The sequence below is a fragment of the Mirounga angustirostris genome, unplaced genomic scaffold, assembly GCF_029215605.1.
Source record: "Mirounga angustirostris isolate CCGP_5_RB_7025 unplaced genomic scaffold, mMirAng1.0.hap1 SCAF_14, whole genome shotgun sequence".
Classification (NCBI taxonomy): domain Eukaryota; kingdom Metazoa; phylum Chordata; class Mammalia; order Carnivora; family Phocidae; genus Mirounga; species Mirounga angustirostris.
In genome coordinates, this window is record NW_026991722.1 from 5679969 (window position 1) to 5702298 (window position 22330).

Below are 22330 nucleotides of genomic sequence, written 5' to 3' on the forward strand. Positions count from 1 at the left end.
ATGACCTGTTCTTTTAGATTAGATAATTACCATGATCTACACTAGAATTTCTCTACTTTTTAACCTCCAAGTCCCTCTCACCTGATGGCTTGTATATGGCATAACAGATGCTGATGGGTAAGCCTACATTTTTGTAATATCTTTAGAGCACTAGAGGTCATGTAGTCCTTCCTCTGCTGGGTGACGTGAGTAAATCTTTGAGTTTGTGCTAATGTTTGAAATGTTTGTAAGTAGTTAGAAAATGTTGCTTTTGATCCATTTCACAAATCAGGATTCAGGAGTTGCAGCGTGTCCTGGTTGAAAACCATTGCCCTTCCACGTCAGAGATCTCATTCTTCGCTTTTCCCATTTCTGAACTTCCCTGACCCTGTTGCAATGTTGTGTGGCCATACGTACATCTACAGGGGCTGGTGGATCGTGTTCTGATTACCCTAAGAAGTGAGCTACTAGGTGTAAATGGGTGTATTAACTTCATTTCTATTGCTCCTGTAACAGATTACCACAAATTTAGTGCTTAAAACAATACAAATCTATTATTCAAAATAGATTTATCTGGGCTGAAACCATGGTGTCAACAAGGCCGCGCTCTTGGGAGGCCATAGTGAAGAGAGCATTCCCTCACCTGTCCCAGCTTCTAGAGCTGTGTCCCTCCCATTGTGTGGGTTTTGGCTCCTTCTCCTTCAAGGCCAGCAAGGTAACCTCTCATCTCTCTTTGCTTCCTTGTTATAGCATGCTCTGTCCCTTGGAGCTCCTCCCTCCCTCTGTAAAGACACCTGTGATTTCATCGGCCCTGTCTGGATAATCCAGAATAATCTCCACATTTTGAAGTCCTTAATCACATCTGCAAAATCTCTTTTGCATATAAAGCAACACTCACAAGTTCTGGGGTTTAGGATGTGGGCATTTTTGGGATCCATTATTCATCTTACCACAGTAGACTTGATGTTCCTATTTTGTTTTTATTTGATTTGTTTTTAGTAAACTGATGTGCTCTTCATCTGAAATTATGAAAAAAATAATTTATTCGACTTGAAGACCAAAGGTACACGATGCCAAGTGGTAATGGTGTATCTAAACATGTGTCCCTTTTATGTCCTACTACTGAGTAAATATTCTTCTATATAATGAAATTATTTAAAAATTAAATATTTTTATTACTATAGAAAAAATACAAAAAGGGAATGTATCATAAATATGTAATTTTGGCAAGTATATATGTGTTTAGAACTGTAAAATTAATGTTAAACATTTTGCAAAACAAAATTACAAATCATCTGAAAAAACAGTTTTTTGTTGTGAAAAAAATCGAAACAGGATACCCATTTGGTGGCAGTCAATTAATTCTGCTCCTTTCTTACCTGTAACACCTTGACTTTAAGCCTCAATTTCTTTTCCAGAAAATGAAGGAGGCATTATAGAGCAGCTGTGAGTTTTAAATATGTGTTCAGAACAGAGCAAATGGTGACGACTATCCTGTCGATTAATGGAATAATAACATACTGAAATTTTCATAGTCAGTAGTTTCTTACTTGCAAATGTAATGAGGACTTTGAGCAAGGGATTATAATATAAAATTGTATAGTCTGCCAGGAACCCCTCCTTCTTTTTAAGCATGTGGTTGAGTCCAACTGGAGCATAAAGAAAACAACTATCAGAAATATTTCAATATTTGAAGTTAATTATTGATGGACATTTATTATTGACTTGGTCATTTAACTCAAATTATGTTTTTAAAAAGTATGCACATAGATATACAGGTCAGTGGAATAATTAAAATTTAAAAGCAATTTCCTTGAGTGATTTTTTAAAGACTAAAATATTTAAATAATGTTAGTTTCTATGTGTATTTGTTGAGCTACTTAGAAAATTTTGCAGAATTTTCATTGAACTTTTTAGATCAACGTTGTCTTTTGTTAAGTTGTCAGTCTGCCAGGGAGCCTGTGGACAAGAACAAAGGCAGTAAATTCCTTGTAATTTTTGGTAGGATCCTTGGGGATAACATATATTGATTTCTTTGATTTTGGCTTTACAGCTACGGTAGTTTATGTCTACCACTGAAAATAGACTGTATATAGTTGTTGTATGCAGACAGAAAACTATTATTCTAAATTGTTAGACTTTGAACTAGGAGAATCACAAACTCGAGGTTATGGTGGTCCCTGTTTTCTCCACTCTAATCTTTCTTTACTTCCGTTCCCACTTTTGGGACTTGGCATATTCGACAATGAAACCAAGTAGAGTAACTTTAACAGAACAGTGTGTCCAACCAACTGTTGCAGACATGGGTACATCAGTCATGAAAATAAAGCCTGAGACACATGTCCAAATACTAATAATAATCAGAGTACAGACCCCAAAGAACTATAATATCCTCCTTACGGTCATTGCAGTCCTGTCTAATTACAGATGATGAATAAATCATCATGGAGCTGACCCAAGGCGGATGTAATTGTAGTATAAAAATGTATGCTCATTCTTAGAATCAAACAAAATGGATAAGATCATGAGGTGGCTCCTGTCCTATGTGAGGAAAGAAATGGCCTCTAGGGAATATAATTTTCTCATGAAGATGCTTTTCTTTTCTAATATAATGTCTTTTTGGAGTCATGGCAATACGTGATTCTGGCAGAAAGATTGGGGGAATCTAATAAATGGGAGTGGGATTAAACTGAAATCTGTGAAGAGATTTTCTTGTATTTAAAAAAGAGAGATTAAACTGTATCTTAATAATACTGGATATTTTGACAGATAACTAAGTCACATTGGAACATGGAGTCTTGGAGGCAGATATTGATCTCTCAAAAAAATATATGAAGATGATAAAGGAGATGAAGAGAAGAAGGACAAATCTATTTCTGGCCTGAAATCTGGTCAGCATGTTTCAAATAAAATGTCATTTTCCTTAACTGCATAGCCTGAGGGCCCTTTTAAGTTTAAAGTATGGTAGCAGGGGAAATTTTTCCATTTATTTTAGGGAAAAACAGAACATTTGTTTTGGGGATAATTCTGATGACCAAATATATTTAATTTTTTTTTACATTTTATTTTTCTGTAATTAGAATATCATGATTAAAAATGGTATTTAGCAGCAAGCTATACACTTCTGAATCCAGTTTTTGAATTCTTACTCAGATGCTTACTCATAATTGATATCTCTGATGTTTTAGATATTTTCTTCCCTTTAGTTCATTAAGAAAAGTTTAGCTCTTTCTTAGAAATTAAAATAATTGTCAGAATTTAATGGGAAGTTGGCACTCCATATCCATCTTACTGTTGAAAAATTTTTGTTCTGATATCTGTCCATCAACAGTTATTAAGCATCTCCAAAATGACATGTGTTATTCAAAGCCCAAGTGATAAAGCAGTGAACAAGGCAACTGCCTTGCTTTACATTTTTATAAGAGGAGGAAAAAGATGTACAGATAAGTTAATTAAAGAAGATAAGCTCAAGTCCTCATAAGTATTGTGGAAAAACAACAATATTGGGTAACATGGTGGAGAAGGGTGTGAATCTGGGTGCCCCGTGATCATGGTGGGTGACGCTGGAGTCCAAGAGGCAGCTGGGTCGAGATTTTGGAGGAGCAGAAGGGGTACTAAGGACTTTGGGATTTAATCTAACTTTTTAAGTAAGGTTTTGGAGTGTTTGAAATGGGTGAACCATGGTCTGATTTATAGTTTTAAATGACCAAGTTTCCTCAGGCTGCTGTGTTCGCAGATCTGCTTATAGAAGAGCAGTTGGTGACAGATGGTAGTGAGCCCCTTGTACCAACTGAGATCACAACAAGAACTTGGTAGGTAGATTGATGGTAGATAGATAGATAGATAGATGATAGATAGATGATAGATAGATGATAGATAGGCCTGACACAGCTAAAGGCCTTTGGGATGTGGGTTTTGAAGGAGAAAGGACTCAAGAATGACCCCAACCCTTCAATGTTAACAGCCAAGGGGATGGGGATAGTCCTGTCCCTTATTAATGTCAAGAAGGTGTGAGGGGAAGAATGGGGTGGGGGAGGGGCAGTTAAAGAGGATTAAGGTGACAGATGTTTCTTTCTTTTTTTAATTATTTTTTTTATTATTATGTTATGTTGATCACCATACATTAATTACATCATTAGTTTTTGACGTAGTGTTCCATGATTCATTGTTTGCGTCTAACACCCAGTGCTCCATTCAATACGTGCCCTCTTTAATACCCATCACCAGGCTAACCCATCCCCCCACCCCCTTCCCCTCTAGAACCCTCAGGTTGTTCCTCAGAGTCCATAGTCTCTCATGGTTCGTCTCCCCCTCCAATTTCCCCCCCTTCATTCTTCCGTAAGCCTATCCAGCCATGTTCCTTTTGAGATGGTACTTAGAATCCCAAGTGGAGATGTTATGTAGGAATTTAATAGTATGGTATAAAGCTGGACCTCAGATGGGAGTCAGAGCTAGAAGGGTGAGCCCAGGAGAAAATAAGAGTGTCAGAGGCTTTGAGTCTGCTGGGATCCCCTAGGGGAAGGCTGTGGATAGAGAAGAGAAGGGACCTCTGGTGATGGCCCTGGAGACTTGACTATAGGGTTCTGAGAGGCAGAGGGAAAATCTTCTCTGTCATCTAAATTGATTAAAATTATTATTAAATAAAAGTAATTGAGTTTCCAAGTATGCTAGATCTTGCTCTTTAGTATGAATTCATTACTTTAAATATATAATGTGGATATGTATCACATTTACATATTTATGATAAATTTAAGCTTTATTTCCATCTCCCAGGCAAAGAAAGCGATAGGCTCTAGAGCATCTTGAGTGTCAGAAAGTTTTAATAAATCAGTGTCTTCAAGGCTGATAAAAGCTGAATTCAAAAATGGAAGCAAGGACATGTGAGTGTACTCCAAGCTACGCCCTCATCCTCTGCGGCTCCACGCATTTCTGTGACCATTTGCACTCCAACTTCAGACTGGAGAACTCATGAGGAATAAGGATTAGCAGAAGCAGAAGACCCAGTGATGTGGGTGTGTGCGTGCGTGTGCGTGTGTGCGTGTGCGCGCGTGTGCACGCGTGTGTGCCAGCACAGAGGAGGTGGGCTTTTGACACACTTCACATCAAAGAGCTTTGAGGAATCTGAGGCAGGCAAGAAGCAGGAGAATGTGCGTGGAGAGGATGAGATTTGGGTCGAGAGGTGTATAGGAGCATCTGAGCTGTTACTTAGATGGTAGAGTTATTAAAAGGAAAATAGCATCAAGCATCACTTCTGTTTCTGGTGAAGCATCATGTTCTTTGGCTTGGAACTAACCTACTAATGATAGTTTTATTAACCATAAAGCACGAGTATTTGAAATATCAATGTTTCAGAGAGAAATCTGCCAGTTTTAATTTCTGTTTTAATATTTCCTGAGGGTAGCATTCAGTGAATTTCTGAATTTAAAAAGAATGCAGTCAAATGAAAACACTAATTTGAAAAGATGTGCGCCCTTATGTTTACTGCAGCATTATTTACAATAGCCAAATTATGGAATCAGCCCAAGTGTCCCTCAATAGATGAATGGATAAAGAAGATGTGGTGTGTATACAATGGAATATTACTCAGCCATTAAAAGAATGAAATCTTGCCGTTGGCAACCACATGGATGGATCTAGAGAGTATTATGCTAAGGGGCGTAAGTCAGTCAGAGAAAGACAAATACCATATGATTTCATTCATCTGTGGAATTTAAGAAACAAAAGAATAAAGAAAAAAGAGACAGACCAAAAAACAGACTCTTAACTACAGAGAACAAATGGGAGGGGAGGCGGGTGGGGGATGGGTGAAATAGGTGAAGGGGATGAAGACAACACTTATCATCATGAGCATGGAGTCCTGTATAGAATCGTCGAATCACTATATTGTACAAAAGAAACTAATATGATACTGTATGTTAACTATACTGGAATTTAAAAACAACTGAAAAAGAGAAAAAATAATAAAAATAAAAAGAAAGCCATTGAGAAGAAATGACCCCAATAGTGAGAAGGAGCATTAGTAACTTTAGCATTAAACAAAGTTATTATAAATTAAGAAATTTAATTACAGAAGCGGAACAATATTTATGAACATGTGGCACAATACTGAAAATTGATGAAACATTCATGATTAGACCTTTAATTTTAGAGTGTATACATATTATGATTCTTTCTTAAAATTTTAAATAAAACTCTATGTTGAGTGTTAGAATTATGTTGAGTGTTAGTTCCAGTGACTGCCCTTCTTTCTCATGTCCTCCCTTACCTAATTCAAATATGCCCAAAATTATTTTGGTTGTCTTTCTACTGAAATTTTTATTTCTTAAAAATCAGTGTTGTTTGTCACAGATACATGTAGGATTTAAACATCGCGATAGAGTAAATGCCATTTCAGGAAATATGGTGCATGCTTGCCACCTAGTGGTAAGAGTGGGAACAAGAGGATTTCAAAACAACCCCAGAGAAAGCAAGGAATTCAGTGAAATACTAAATTCACTAATTATGTAACTTCAAATATAGTAAGGTATAAATGTTATGTGAAGACTATTATTTTACTGGTTAAAATATGAAAGAGAAAATAGATTTTTAAAAATACTATTTGGTATTTTTTTTCATGAAAAATTAAAAGATGCTTCCCAATTACAAAAAAAATAAATAAATAACTGTGTGTATGTATATATACACAAGTGTATGTATACATATTCTTATGTGTATATGTTCATATGGAACATTTCTCAATAAAAGCTAAATATAACTTGTGAATATCCTAGAAATAGTCATTGCCCACATTTTGGTGTAGTATTTCCAGTAAAATCTTCCATATGTATATTTATGTGTGAGGCTTTATAATTTAAAATAATCTGTATCCTCATGTCTCATCCATCTTTATACTTTAGTAATTTCCCATGCTGTTCTCTATTCCGTCACTATAATTTAGAAATAAGAATTCTGTCACTATAATATTTGAACACTGGGGCAAGACTTCTCAAGATTTTGCTTTTGCTTTTGTTTTTGTTTGTCTATCAAGTGGTAAACTAATAAAATCGGAGCATCTGGATTAAACAAAGTTAAACAGGCTTCGCGGTCCCTGATTTCTGTGAATAAGAAAGGGTTTACCAAAAGCTAATGTCTTACTAATCCACAATACATTTCTTCCTTGCTAGAGCAAAATGTTACATTAAACTTCATGTTTCCAAAGAATTTATCATGAAATATTTGGATAAATGTTCACCTAAGATATTTTAAGTGGAATTTTTTTTTAATTTTATTTTTTATTTATTTATTTGAGAGAGAGAGAATGAGAAAGAGAAAGCACATGAGAGGGGGGAGGGTCAGAGGGAGAAGCAGACCCCCTGCTGAGCAAGGAGCCCGATATGGGACTCGATCCCGGGACTCCAGGATCATGACCTGAGCTGAAGGCAGTCGCTTAACCAACTGAGCCACCCAGGCGCCCCTTAAGTGGAAATTTTAAAGCTGGACTTAAAGTACTCGTCAATACTCTCAAAATCTGCATCTGTGTGTCGTGTTTCTCTGTTCCAAAAACGTTGTTACTACAGTTGTAGGACAATGTTGCCACTTTTGTCCAAGACTCAATTTATGGGATCACTAAAAACTTTAGGAAAAAAACTCCTGGATTTCATACTGGAGCCGAAACACCAAGATCTATTCTCTATACTTGCTTGTCTTGGCTTTCCAGGATGGGACCTGAATCTCTCTTTCCAATTTGGTGTTAGAAAATGCACATTATCTTGATGGTCTTGTTATCCTATGAATCAAGGAATATCATAACTATCTTATACATCTAAACCTTCCTTCTGTAAAGTAGTTCAAGCACTTGTTAAGATCTGTACTTGCCATTATCTTTAACATGCATAAAATCTAATTTCTGTTTCTTTTTCAGAATTGAACTTCAGTAGTATTTTACACTAGGCATGGGTAGAGCAAAGAAATTACTCCCCAAGATATTAAAATAACTTAGGAAGTCTCAGTTTCAGGGAAGTCCTGAACATAACTTAGAACGGTGTGTAGTTGGCTATAAAAATGGAGACCGGTTACAGACTTACTTTTTTTTTTTCCTTTTTATACGTAAATACTACAACAACATAGAATTAAAGAGCTTGGAGCTTCAAGCCTCTGGTGTATGGGTGACTTTGTTTTCATATTTAAATATACCACTAAATTCATATAATTACTTTCAAGAGAGAAAAGGGATAAACACCTTAATTTCTGCAAGTCTTGCGAGGTTAATTACTGGTATTACCTGGCATGATGCTCCCTCAGGTAATATTCGAAATAACTTGAAATCTCTTTGTGACTCCTAGAAGGGGGTTGTCTGCTTAACACTTGGGATTGGATTTCTGTGAAATGAATGATGGGTGTTGTAGGAAATAACAGCTTGGAGAAAAATATGCGAGGGACACTACATATTCTATTCCCCAGATAAATATTCCTCAGACATTTTTGAGAAAAAGGTGTCTCATGATACGTTCCTTTATTTTCCAACGTCTCACAAGTGGCTGTAAACCGGGGTGTCACAGAGTTGGTGCTCACCGCTGTGGCAGAGTGCCCGGTGAGGCAGGGTGGTCAGCATCCATCCGCTCCCCCGGGTCGGTTCCCATGAGCTGATTGTTAGATATTTTAAATATTACCCCAAGATATGATAGATGTATAAGCTATACATCTATGTGCTGAAACCCATTTAATAATTTCTCTTACAAAGCTGTACTAGCTGCAGAACAGCTGTGCTATTCGTTACACAAAAGAGTAAATACTTCTGTGTCTAACTTGTCTTTTTAGACACCGTTTATCGCATGCTATTATGTATGGAATCATTCGTTTAGGTCTGCATGCTCATCTTGTGTTGACGAGAGATCTGTGAATGACCGTCCTCACTTCACCGATCAGGAAATTTAATATTATGTCGCTTAACTTTCATATTCTCTATCTCCTTAATATTATAAGTTGTATTTATTTATTTAGTTTTGGGTAATTATCATAATTCAAAACCAGCTAACATGTGTCTATCCTATACCGTCGGACAATATCGGTTACAGTTTTTAAAGATTGATCACCTTTACTTGCCACATCCGTATGTGGTAGTCAAGATTAGCCCCCCTTAAATATATGTAACTGAAACTGGGAGATTTTAAGGAACATTGGCTCAAGTTTGCACAGCCTGGAAGGGATGGATCCGGGTTTCAGTCTCAAGCATTTTGGATCCACGGCCCCCATGCAATGCCCGCCTTCTGGAACAGCTTACGATTCAGCTATAATGCTTGCATCCCCAGGCTGGCACTCTCCTCAGTTCTCGGCATTATGAAGTCACTTAGGTAAGTATGATCCTTATTCCCATTTTAGAGATGTGATAACTGAGTAGGTGTTCATGGAAGGAGCCATCTATCCTTAGGGATTACCACTCCTCGCAGCTGAGACCCAGCTCTGCCCACAGCAGGGTCGTCAGGACTCTGCCATCCCAGGATGAAGTGTCTGGAGAAACACACACTGAGCTTCATTCTAACGTGCAGTCTCTTACATAGCCAAAAAAAAAAAATAATGCTTTGCCCAAAAGGGTATGTTTTGGTGCAGGAGGAGGAGGGAACAGTGAGGTGAAACCCATTTTGAGGTGTTAGAATATCCATTTTCTGTTACCTGAATGATTTAAATCAAGAGCAATGCTGTGTTTGCGCACATGACATTCTTTTGACTGACTAGAATATTTCACTACATTCAGTTACTGTGTTTTTCTTAAACAGAAATACTTATCATTGTGTCTAAATAATAAAATGGTGATGTTCAGTAAGCCCTTCCACCGAAGCGAGGTTGCAATAGCCGCACTCATGATAATTCAATACACTTGCAAATAGTTCAGAGATGGGGTGCCTGGGTGGCTCAGCCAGTTAAGTATCTGACTCTTGATTTTGGCTCAGCTCATGATCTCAGGGTTGTGAGGTCGAGTCCCGCATCAGGCTCAGCGCTCAGTGGGGAGTCTGCTTAAGATTGTCTCAATTCTCTCCCTGTCTCTCTTTCTCTCCCTCTCTCTCAAAAAAACCAAAAAACAAAAAACAGTTCAGAGACAAAAAAGCCATGGAAATAGTTTCTTCTATATAGTTAGTTTTTAAAAAGTCAATATGAAGCTATATTTGCTCTTCTGATAGCAACAGAAAACCTTCTTCCAGAAATAAGTAGACTCTTGATGTTGGGAATTTTGCGTGTGAGATACTCTGAACTGTGAGTATTGCATCTTTGACCGCCATGTTACTGTGAGTAAATCTTACCCTTAACTTGAGTTTCTTCCAGCTAGTTTTAGGAAATAAGGAGGCTGGTTTTTAAGAGGCAAGAGCTTTTGACAATGCACATTGAATTTCTAAGTAGAACAAGTCCTCCACAAACTGGTGGAATGGGTCTTTCTCTGCCATAGTAAGAGAGCCAAGGAAATGGTGCTGAGGTGTAGTTTCTGAGAATATCACAAATTGGATTGTACCTGAAGACCATGGCACTAAAGGTTAGCTCTCCACTAATAAACATACTTGTTAGTTTTCTGCTTTCTGGGATACTCAGGTATGCACCCTGGCCAGAGTTAACCTGTTTTATTTTTTTTAAGATTTTATTTATGTATTTGAGAGAGAGAGAGAGAGAGCAGGGGGAGGAGCAGAGGGAGAGGGACAAGCAGACTCCATGCTGAGCATGGAGGCTGACACGGGGCTCAATCCCATGACCCCAAGATCATGACCTGAGCCCAAATCAAGAGTCAGACTTAATCAACTGAACCACCCAGGCACCCCCAGAGTTAACCTTTTGCTCAGGGACAGTAATCAATTAAAAGTATCTGTTGAATATTTACTATAAGCCTAGAAATGTTAAACCATATAAGAGATTAAAAATGGACATTTTTCGGAGGCATGCCCTTAGACTCAAAGAACATGTGGGGAAAGATGATAAGCATATGCTAAGTGCTAAGCTCTTCTTAAAATTATAAGTATAATAGGATTTAAGAAAAAGATAAATTTCTTGGTAGCTTGGAATAATATTTCAAAACTGCACAGATAGTACAGTGCTGATACGATTTGGGTAGCAGAGTGGAGAATGGATATTGCAAGACAGAGAGAGGGGAGGAACATATTTGGCCTCTGAGCCACAGATATCTGGAATGTGCTGAGGGTCACGGGAAATAATGTCGGTCTGTAGAATGTGTCCAGACATCCTTGAAACATGCTAATAATGTAGCTTGCTTTGGGAGGCAGGAAGGTGCCATTTTATCTTTTCAGCAGGAGATAGAAATAAGAATCTTTAATGAACCATTGCCTATCTGCATTTACATGAGAGAAATATTCAGACATACAAGAGCAAGAACATTCAGAACCCAATATAAGTTGTTATACATTTTTTTCTTAGCCATTGCAAGATTTGCTTATTTATTTTTATCATTTGCATAGCAATTCTGTAAATTCTGGCAAAAGTAAGAAGAAAAAGATGGAATAATACCTGGAATAATAATAATTTTTAAAAGTGAGCTGATTAACTGGCACATTTGCCTGATCAGTTGATGTAAAGAAGTGTGTCAGGAATGTGATTTCTTGACAGTCCTGATTACCTGTTACGATACCAGTCAGACCACCAATATTTAACCATAGCTGATACCGGCACACTGATTTGTAGTTTATAAGACCCATTCACAACTACTAAGCAGTAGAACTAGAAACAAAATCCCATTTGGAGAATTCAGAATTCAAGTTTCAGTGCTCTTACCAATATTCTCTTGCATTTCACTCAATTACAGAATGTGATATCATTTTTATTTATATACTTAAAATTTCAAAACTAACCCATCCTATTTAATAGTAATTATAGCAATTTTTCCAACTCATTCTGGAAGGGCAATAAATATTTATGCTCTCGTAAAGGTATTTTTGACTTGATGAATAACTGTGTTTTCAGAACCACCACAATCTATTAGGGCAAACATATTTTTTATGTTTTTTTACTAAGGCATTTTGCAGCTATTCCATGTGCAGAAAACTCCTTCTTGTTCTGTGTACACATTTTGACAACATTCATTATCTGCTTAACAGACCATATCGGTTCTGCAAAAGCCATTATGGTTGACTACAGAAATTTAAAGTTCTTTCCTTACTAAAGAGCAGAATTTTGCAATCATATAGCAGATCATTAAATTTTACATTTTAAAAGGCTTATATGATGCTTAACAAGTCACTAGCCCATGTTAAGCATGATACTTTCTTTTCAAAATGACTACTGCATATTTTCTAATCTACAATATGTGTTTTTTTTTCCAAAATGACCACCGCATATTTTTAAATCTTTAGCCAGGGACCTAAAGGCAAACCAAGCCAAGGGAAGAAGGAACTGTTCTTCTGGGAAGTGGGGGATGGGGGGGCGGGGGGGGTAGGGGGGTGGGGAGAGGTGGGGAGGGTGGAGGGAGGGCTGTGGAGAGCCAGCAGGAATCACTTTGCTTGAGTTAGCTGTATCTTTTTTTTAATTTTTTTAAAATTTTTTATTTTCAAGACTTGAGTGTTTTTGTTTTGTTTTGTTGTTGTTACTGTTGTTAGGATTTCTCTAGGCGTGTTAAAATATACTAAGTTGCCTTATGCAAATTATCTGCCTGAAATTTTGGTTAATATAGCAAATACATTTAAAGAAGGTAACTTTTTAAAATACCCATGATATATAGTTGTGAAGGTGAAAAAGTCATTACAACATGACTGGCATTTAGATAGTACTGATCATTAATAATTCTTTACTGATCGATTAACTCACCACTGTAAGTGATGTGTTTTGTATTGAATATGTTTTTCTAGAATGCTATCCTTAAAAGGGTTTTAGAACTATTGTTGAGAAAAATAAATGAAACACTAAAATCATATTTTCTAAGATAGGTGAGATCATTATGAAGGTAAAAACAAAAGTTAGCTTTAAAGCGTGATCTATAAACGATCATGAGTAATGCAGTATTACTCTAGAGTGATTATTCTAAACATCCTATTACTCTGATAATGAAAGAAATGTATTTTCCTAATATTGAAGTCATATCTAACGTTACATTTTGCTATACTAAACTCTTCACTATTTCTCATATCTATGTATTGGATACCTCCGTGGGTTCTTACTTTTCCTCCCAGTGCCCTGAATGTACATCCTAATCTGGAGATCATGGACCACCATACCTAAAGTTACTAGGACATGTGAAACACATGAAAAGTGGGCTAATTTCATCACCATGTATATGTTAAATGTTGATGAGAATAATATATATTTTTCTTATGTTGTTCAGGATTAATTTTCCCTTGTTCTGAATTTCCATGACATTCTTTGTTTTGTTCATATGCTTAAATAATACTATAGGGATTTGTTTAATATATACTTTCTTCATTAGTATTTTGTAAGCCCATGCTTTATAAAATTATTTTAATGTTAATTTACTTAAGACTTTTTGCACAGTACAACTATATTTGTACAGACAGAATTTCAGTGTAAAGCATAATGTTGTGCATGTGGTAGGCACTTAGTTTTTGTTAAATGAATGCACGAAGTCAAAAAAAAAAAAAAAAAAAAAGAACCCATATAGATAATGTACTTCATTTTTATGATGGAAATCCTCCTGTGCCAGTTTTATAAACTGAGCACGTCTAGAGAAGTGCCAGCTCTGTTAGGAACACAAGAAATAATTACCACAATGGCAACACTTCTGAGAACGGAATGTTGGGTCATTTATCTCAATTTGATGGAAAACTAATCTTTTTGTTTTTAGATTTGTAATATGAGTGATTTACTACTGAATATCAGGTCTAACTTTTTTCTTCGTTTTCCTTTTCTTCTTATTTTTAGCTCCCTGTGAAGGCAATACATTCTTCTGCCATAGTAACATGTGTATTAACAATACACTAGTCTGCAATGGACTCCAGAACTGTGTGTATCCTTGGGACGAGAATCATTGTAAAGGTAATGATCAAAAATTTGTAAAAGTCCTCTGCTTGTAGAGTGGGAAGAGGTTTATTATAATGTGGAGATGTGTCAGACAGACTGAAGAATTGACATGTATATGGGCTTTGTAGAACCTCTTGTATATTTTGTAATCCATGTGTAAATGTCTTTCTTTGCTTTTGCCAGAAGTTTCCTTACTCATTAATGTATAGTAGAGAATCTTTAACACTTGAATGCTCATTAAAGACATCTTATTAGAGCCTGCAGAGCCATGGAGAGGAAATGAAGCTTTTAGTGCAGTGTTTTTCCTATCAGACCTGATGCCTGCACCGCTCATTTATTCCAGTCTGTCTTCATTGGACTGTATGCACATACTCTAGAGGGAAAGTGCATTGAAGGAACATTTGTGTTTTCAGGTACTTCCAGCCACTTCCAGCCACTTAACTTGACTTCAGTTTTGCTACCAAAATGCTTTTCTTCATTTCCAATGAAAATAGCTTCCAATGCCCCAGCTCCCTTCTCTAGCCTGGACACAAAGGTTTGTTTATGTAGATAGCAATCCGTGGCTTGGTTATGAATGTTGCATATTTTAGTTAAGTTGAAAAATGCCAAGCATATTCTTTTATTCAGATTCAATATTAACTGATTCGCAAAGGGAAAGGAACAGGCAATTAACTCTTTCATGCTTGAAGTCCAGTATTGTCTATTAAAATGTCTTCTGTGGCTAGAAGCCAAGAGGCATTGACCCAGTAGCCATGGTTCATGGTCAAGGAGAAAGGCATATGCAGCCTTGATTAGTTTGTTGGTGGGAGTAGGTGATTATTCAAGGAACCACTTCTGAATGGATTGGAGATTAAGTAATTTGTGTAGTAGAATCTTAAATCGGCACTGTTAATGATTGGTAGTCATAAGCTTTATTTGCCCAATGGGATTTGTTCCCACATATAAGGACCATTTGGCATAAGAGAGGAGTGAAGAGAATGTGAATGGATATGCTTTATGAGCTTCCATGTTTATCTTCTCCAGATGGCAAGACCACTGTTTTGATTCAAATTCATTCTCTTTTGAGAGGGGAACACACCTTTACCATTTCAATCGTTGTGACAGGCTCATTTCACTGTGGGTTTAATTCCAGACCACCAAAATAAAGCTAATATCACAATAAAGTGAGTCAAATGAATTTTTTGGTTTCCTAGCAGATCTAAAAGTTTTTTACACTATACTGGCATCTGTTAAGGGTGTGATACAGTATGTCCTTAGAAGCAATGTACCATATAGCTTACTTAAAAAATATTGCTAAAAGTGCTAACCACCACGAACCCTTTCATCAAGTCAAAATCTCTGGTCACAGATCACCATAACAAATATATTAATAATGAAAGAATTTGGAATATTGCAAGAATTATCAAAATGTGACACAGAGACACAAAGTGAGCAAATGCTGTTGGAAAAAGGGTGCTGATAGACTTGCTCCATGCAGGGTTGCCACAAACCTTCAATTGTTAAAAAACACAGTATCTGTGAAGTGCAACAAGGTGAAGTGCAATGTAACAAGTTCTGCCTGCAGTTTATTGGAGTTAGTTCTATGGACTAACATATGGTGTATCCTAAAAAATGCCCTATGTGCCCTTGAAAAGAATGCTTGTTGCCATTGTTAGGTGGATTGTTCTAGAGATGTAGGTTTTACAGCATTGTTCAAGTCTTCTGTTTCTGTTCTCATTTTCTACCGTGTTTTATCTATTTTTTGAAAGTACCTCTTGAATTCTCCAACTGTTATGGTTGAATTTTCTGCCTCTTTCTTCACTTCTGTAAATTTTCATTTTATGTATTTTTGAGCTTAGTTGTTAGGTCCATATATGTTTAAGATTGTATTTTTCTGATGGCTTGGCCCTCTTTTTGATCATTATAAAGCTATCTTCTTATTTTTAATAACTTTTTGCTTTATTTTGTCTAATTTTAGTACATCCACTCCGGCTTTCTTCTAAATACAGTTTGTTCAGTCTTTTTCTATCCATTTGCTTTCGGTCCATCTATATCTTTGAATATAGAGTATGTCTTCTGTAGACAGTATATAGTTGGATCTTATTTTTTGATCCAGTCTGAAAATATTTGCCTTTTCATCGGATTGTTTAATCCACTCATATTTGATGCTGATATTGATGTATAGTTGGATTTACATGTGCCACTTTACTTCTTTTCCCCTCTATGTCCCATGTATTTTTCTTATTTTTTTTTAAAGATTTTTTTTATTTTTATTTATTTATTTGAGAGGGAGAGAATGAGAGACAGAGAGCACGAGAGGAAGAGGGCAGAGGGAGAAGCAGACCCCCTGCAGAGCAGGGAGCCCGATGTGGGACTTGATCCCGGGACTCCAGGATCATGACCTGAGCCGAAGGCAGTCGCTTAACCAACTGAGCCACCCAGGCGCCCCCCCATGTATTTTTGTTCCTCTTTTCTTCCTTTATTGGCCTCTTTTGCAAGGAGTGAATACATTCTACTGTAACATTTTAATTCCTTTAGTGATTTTTAATGTATATTTTGAGTTATTTTCTTAATGGTTATTTTAGGGCTTACAATATACAGCCTAACTTCTCAAAACGTATTTCAGATTTATACTAATTTAATCCTAGTGACGTTATTTCAATATAGCTCTGTTCTCTCTTTCTTTTTACCTATTACTTTTTTCCATATTATTTTTATATATGTTACAAATCAAAGAATACATTGCTGTAATTATTACTTTATATAATTTTAGAACAAGTGTATATTCATGTAGTCTATTATATAACCCTTCTTCTTTACCATTTCTGATTCTCTTCCTCTGTTTTGTGGATTCACAGTCCCATCTGATGTCACTTCCTTATTCCAGGACAGTTTTGCTCCTACCTACCTCACTTGTATTGTTAATACCAAATATATAATATTTCTTTAAGTTATAGGCCCAACAATACAATTTTATACATATGACATTACTCTTTTAAAAAGTTAAGGGAAGAATGCTGAAGATATATGCAACTAAACAGTCCTTTGTAATTATGTGTATAATTGCCTTTATTGACAATATTTATTTGCCTCTTTAATTTACTGTCTTTTTAATTTTTTCATTTAGGTTTGAATTACTGTCTAAAGTCACTTACTTTCAATCCCAAGAATTTCTTTTAATATTTCTTTTAAGGCATTTCTTTCAGCATTAAATTATCTTTATTTTTGTTTATCTGGAAATGTCTATTTTGTCCCCATTTTTTTTTAAGATTTTATTTATTTATTTGAAGGAGAGAGAATGAGAGAGAGCACATGAGAGGGGGGAGGGTCAGAGGGAGAAGCAGACTCCCTGCCGAGCAAGGAGCCCGATGCGGGACTCGATCCAGGGACTCCAGGATCATGACCTGAGCCAAACGCAGTCGCTTAACCAACTGAGCCACCCAGGCGCCCTGTCCCCATTTTTGAAAGTTAGTCATGCTGGATATTAGGTTTTCGATCAATGGTTTTTGTTCTGTTTTTTTTTGCCTGCAGCATTTTGAATATGTCATGCCTCTGTCTTCTGGCCTCCAAAATTTCTGATGATAAATCAGCTGTTAATCTGATTGGGGTTCCTTTCTATGTGAGGAGTTATTTTTCCCTTGCTGCTTTCAAGATTTTCTTTTGCAACATTTTTAATCTTTTATGTCAGAGTGTGGGTATCATTTCATTTGTCTTATTTGGAATTTGTTGACATTCTTAGATGTGAAATTTGTTCATCAAATTTAGGAAGTTTTCACCTTTTATTTATTTATTTATTTGAATATTTTTCTGTTACTTACTCTCCTTACATGCTCATCCATTATGTTGGTGCCACTGATGGTTTGCCTCATTTTTCTGAGGCTCTGTTCATTTTTCTGCATCTTTTTATCTCAGTCTTCTTCAGATTGCATAATTTTCCTTCATTTCTCTGCAAGTTTGCTGTTACTTTCCTCTTCCAGCTGAAATGTACTACTGAGTCACTCAAATGAAGTTTTTATATCAGTGACTGTGCCATTCATAGATTTTTCACTTTTTCCTTTTTTGTAATTTTTGTTTCTTCGCTGCTATTCTGCATGTGATGAGGCCTTATCCTTCTATTTTTCTTTACTTCTTTAACCATTGTTTCCTTTAGTTCCTTGAACATGTTTATAACAGCTGCTTTGAAATCATTGTCTGCTAAGTTTGATGTCTGGCCCTCTCCAAGGCTTTTTCCCCCTAGTGTATGAATTGCATTCTCCTGTTTGTTTACATGCCTTGGGATATTTTGTTGGAAACTTCATGTTAGATAATGTATTGTAGCAATTCTGGATACTAGTTCCTCCCTCCCCGGGGCTTGTTGCTGCTATTATTTTTTGTTTGTTTGTTTGTTTGTTTTTGTGTTTGTAAGCGTAGACTTGACTGGCCTGTTTCAGTGATGTCTGTCCCTGATGTTGCTGCATGGAGACCATGCTGTGGGCAAGCATACCATAACTTCAGATGGTCATGGTTTAGTAAAGCGCTCTCTGACCATCCTTCTCCTGTCCTGTTTATCTGTCCGTCTTTGTTGGTATCACACTCACCTATTAGTCTCTACTAATTGCTGAATAATTGTTCTGTTATTTTGGACAGTTCCCAGGAGTATAAATTTTTCCAAGGTCTGATCCAATTAAATTCAATTCCGTTAGGAGTTAGTCTTTGAGTCTAGCTTTTGTGATTTGTTCTAAACTAGGAGGGCTTTCTTTACCTGTTATTTTCCTGTATTTTATGTTAAACTTCTACCTATTCTAAGGTCTGGCTTGTTGGTACTGAGGAGCTTGACAGTCTCTTCTTAATTGCTTACCAGAAAATGTCTGTTGTTTTGAGATTTCCTAAGGCTTGAACTTCTCCACACTGTTCCAAAAAATGTAACTTTCTTTGGGGAAAGCTACAGTGCTTTCTGTTCTTGTGGCCTGCCTCCCTTCATGGGCAAAACATCTGCATTACTGCTCTAGGTGCTGAAAGGAGGCAGGGATAATGACTGACTTTTCTTGGAGTAACACCCCTACTTTATGAATAGGGTACTGGATGAGGGTGGTAACTTCTGGTCTTCTCAGCTTGCCTCTTCGGGCAGATCAACTCTATGAGTGAGCTTGGGCAAGGGTGATCAGAGACACGCATTCTCAGCCTGCTGCACCTGGTGTAGAGTTTCCATCCTACCAATGGGGGCTGGGAGGAGGAATGGAGCCCTTGGTAACTCATCATCTCCTGCCTAGAATAGAGTACCTACCTGCACTATGGATTCAGGGGGTGGGGAGAAATGCTTGTGGTTTGCTCCACTTGGGGAGGTTCTGTAGCTCTAGGTGGGGAGTGTTAGGGAGAAGAAGCCCTATGCCATTGTCTGAAACCTCCCTAAGTAAGCTTCCATCATGATGAATTGGGGTGGGGGTCGGGGAACGGGTTTAAAGGACAGACTCTCACTGTTCTTAAAGAAATTTAGTAAATTTTCTTGAATAAATGTACTTCCATTTGCTCTTTCCATTAGGACAATTTCCAGAAACTATATCTCTATCTATCTATCTATCTATCTATCTATCAATCAATTTTTAATAATTTTTACCAGTTGTGGTTTTTTCATTGGGGAAAGGGCCCACAGATGGACGCATACACCATTCCAGAAGTGTCTGTCATGAAATTTAATTACCTTTTGGTATCAGAATATTGGTATTACTGTGAGTTCAGTTATTTAAGTCAGGAATAAATTCAAAACAATATAGGTAAGGTCGTGTTCCCACTCATCGAGTTTTGGATGTTTTCTTATACTTATGAGGAGAAAAATAATTTACTGTTTTTAACATTACTAATTTATTTCCAAATGTCATGCTAAAGGTCTTGTAAGAACTTTTTCAAACGTCTGTTGAAAGTAGGGATGCTGGGCAATGGGAGGTCTGTCTCAAAGGGTAGAAGATAGGGCCCTTGTGAAAAGGGACACTTCTTGTTTATTTTTAGAGATTTGTTCATGTTACTTTAAGCCTGTACCAATTCTCTGCTCAGTGTACTCTTTTTTATGAGCTTTGACTACCATATTAATGCGTGGTGGATTGTTCCTTGTTTTGTTTGTTGTTTTCACTCTCCGAAACTGTAGAGAAGAGGAAAGCCAGCCTGCTGGACCAGCTCACCAACACCAGTGGGACCGTCATTGGTGTGACTTCCTGCATTGTGATCATCCTTATTATCATCTCTGTCATTGTGCAGATCAAACAGCCTCGTAAAAAATATGTCCAAAGGAAATCGGACTTTGACCAGACAGTTTTCCAGGAGGTGTTTGAACCTCCTCATTATGAGTTGTGTACTCTAAGAGGGACGGGAGCCACAGCTGACTTTGCAGATGTGGCAGATGACTTTGAAAACTACCATAAACTGCGGAGATCCTCTTCCAAATGCGTTCACGACCATCACTGTGGGTCACAAGTGTCCAGTACGAAAGGCAGCCGCAGTAACCTCAGCACAAGAGATGCTTCTGTCTTGACAGAGATGCCTCCGCAGCCCGTCAAACCCCTTATCCCGCCCATGAACAGAAGAAATATCCTTGTCATGAAACACAACTACTCGCAAGATGCCGCAGATGTCTGTGACATCGACGAGATCGAGGAGGTGCCGACAACGAGTCACAGGCTGTCCCGACATGACAAAGCCATCCAGCGGTCAGTATCAATAGATTTTTTGATGACAACTATGACCTGAGGACTGTAATGCCTCCAGAATATTGTGTTCTAGTTGATCTTCATATTTCAGTTTCTCTTTTTATTAATGATTTAAACCATAGTGTCTCAAGTTTTTCCTCTCCCTTTTCTTTTTTGGTGCTATCCATACCCTTCTTAAATCCTGTTTATATACATGGGTGTTTGTGTGTGAGCACACACAGACCAAAGAGATTTCATTTATTTCTATACATATATAGTATTTATTTCTACAAAAATTATGGTTTTAATTTATATTATAAATTTGTATTGCTAATTTGCTTCCACGTAGTCATGAATTTTGCTCTCATCAATACTCAACATATTTTCAGATATGAAATGATATTTGGAAATAACTGCCTTACCAAGATGGTTAACCCATCTCATTGAATAATTTTAATGTAAAAATAACATATTTTGCAATATAATGTATTATATTTTTGTATGAAAATGAAAATACTGAAATCCTTTTTTCCACATATCACATGATACTTACATTACAAATTGCATATAATGGTATGGTATGCTAAAATACTAAACATTTATATTTAAATGTAGAAAAAATAGTAGAAACATTTGATTCATTTTCCTTTTAACATAAAGATAATATTACCTGTATCGTATTATTAGCCCTAAAATTGGTAAAAATTTTAGGGAAAGAAAATTTAATTTAGAAAAAAAACCTATTTTAAACCCCCAAATCCAAAATACGTATGTTTTGTTTTGCATGTTTACTAGCATTTAGTTTGTTTTATAAATGCACATACTTTCTCAATTCATTATGCATCCTCAAAACCTAAAATATTTTCAGTTGATTTAATATTTTTGCATGCTGATGGAAAAAATCTATTTCCACAGTTCGACGAATTTTTAGGAATGCTCTTATGTAAATATTTGTATGCATATTTACTTTTTGTGCAAATATTACTTTGTTGAATGAAATAGCCCTAACATTCCAGGTTCCGCCTCATTGGGTCTCTAAGCAAACCTGAATCTGAACACAACACAACTAGGGTCTAAAAAGAAAATTCAAGGTAAGCAAACGCCCTTGGTTCCTTCTCCCACCTTGTTGTACTCTGTTTTGTTTTGTTTTGTTGCAATTGTCTTGTAGATTTTTTTAGGGAATGTGCTATTTATTATCTCTTGAGATAAGTGTTTCATAATATTTCATAATCAGAAATATACTGGATTCAATGCTGATGGAGTGATGATTTTTAGCATACATATCTTTAAAATAAATGTTCATATTCTTACCATCAGGCATTGTACTAGAATGTTATTTAAAAAAAGAATGTTAAATTAGCAAGTTAAATTTTACATGTTTTAAGGTTAAAATACGAAAAACTAGTAAACTCTTTTCAAAAATATCAGAAGAGATGCAAGTTTTTCATAACAAAAACAATTGAATATTGTCTCAATATAACTGAAGTCAACATATAAAGCTGGTAATTTTCTTATTTAATTTGGCAATATTCTACTCAGACTCACACTATTTGGTGGTACTTATACAATCTGTGCACTCTTTATTTTTGCATGAATATGTCACTTATTTCATGAAAATTAAATGCAGCATGTTATGCCAAATTCTATGATATCAAATTTGAATGCTTAACAATGTCAAATGTTCCATAAATACTAGTTGTCTATGTGTACATCTATTTTGCAGTCAAATACCATGAGAGCTTTACTTTTAGGACTTGATAATCTATATCTATATT

At 36.4% G+C, this 22330-nt stretch overlaps 1 protein-coding gene across 1 annotated transcript in view; it reads left to right on the plus strand.

The window, feature by feature from the left end:
- Positions 1–21651, plus strand: part of NETO1 (neuropilin and tolloid like 1) — a 106787-nt gene extending 85136 nt beyond the window's left edge. Inside the window, exons 8-10 of the mRNA XM_045886305.3 lie at positions 13822–13935; positions 20018–20576; positions 21572–21651. Of these exons, the coding sequence (XP_045742261.2) occupies positions 13822–13935; positions 20018–20576; positions 21572–21632 (734 nt within the window). The 3' untranslated portion in view covers positions 21633–21651. The remainder of the gene's footprint in view (positions 1–13821; positions 13936–20017; positions 20577–21571) is intronic.
- Positions 21652–22330: the final 679 nt, after the last annotated feature.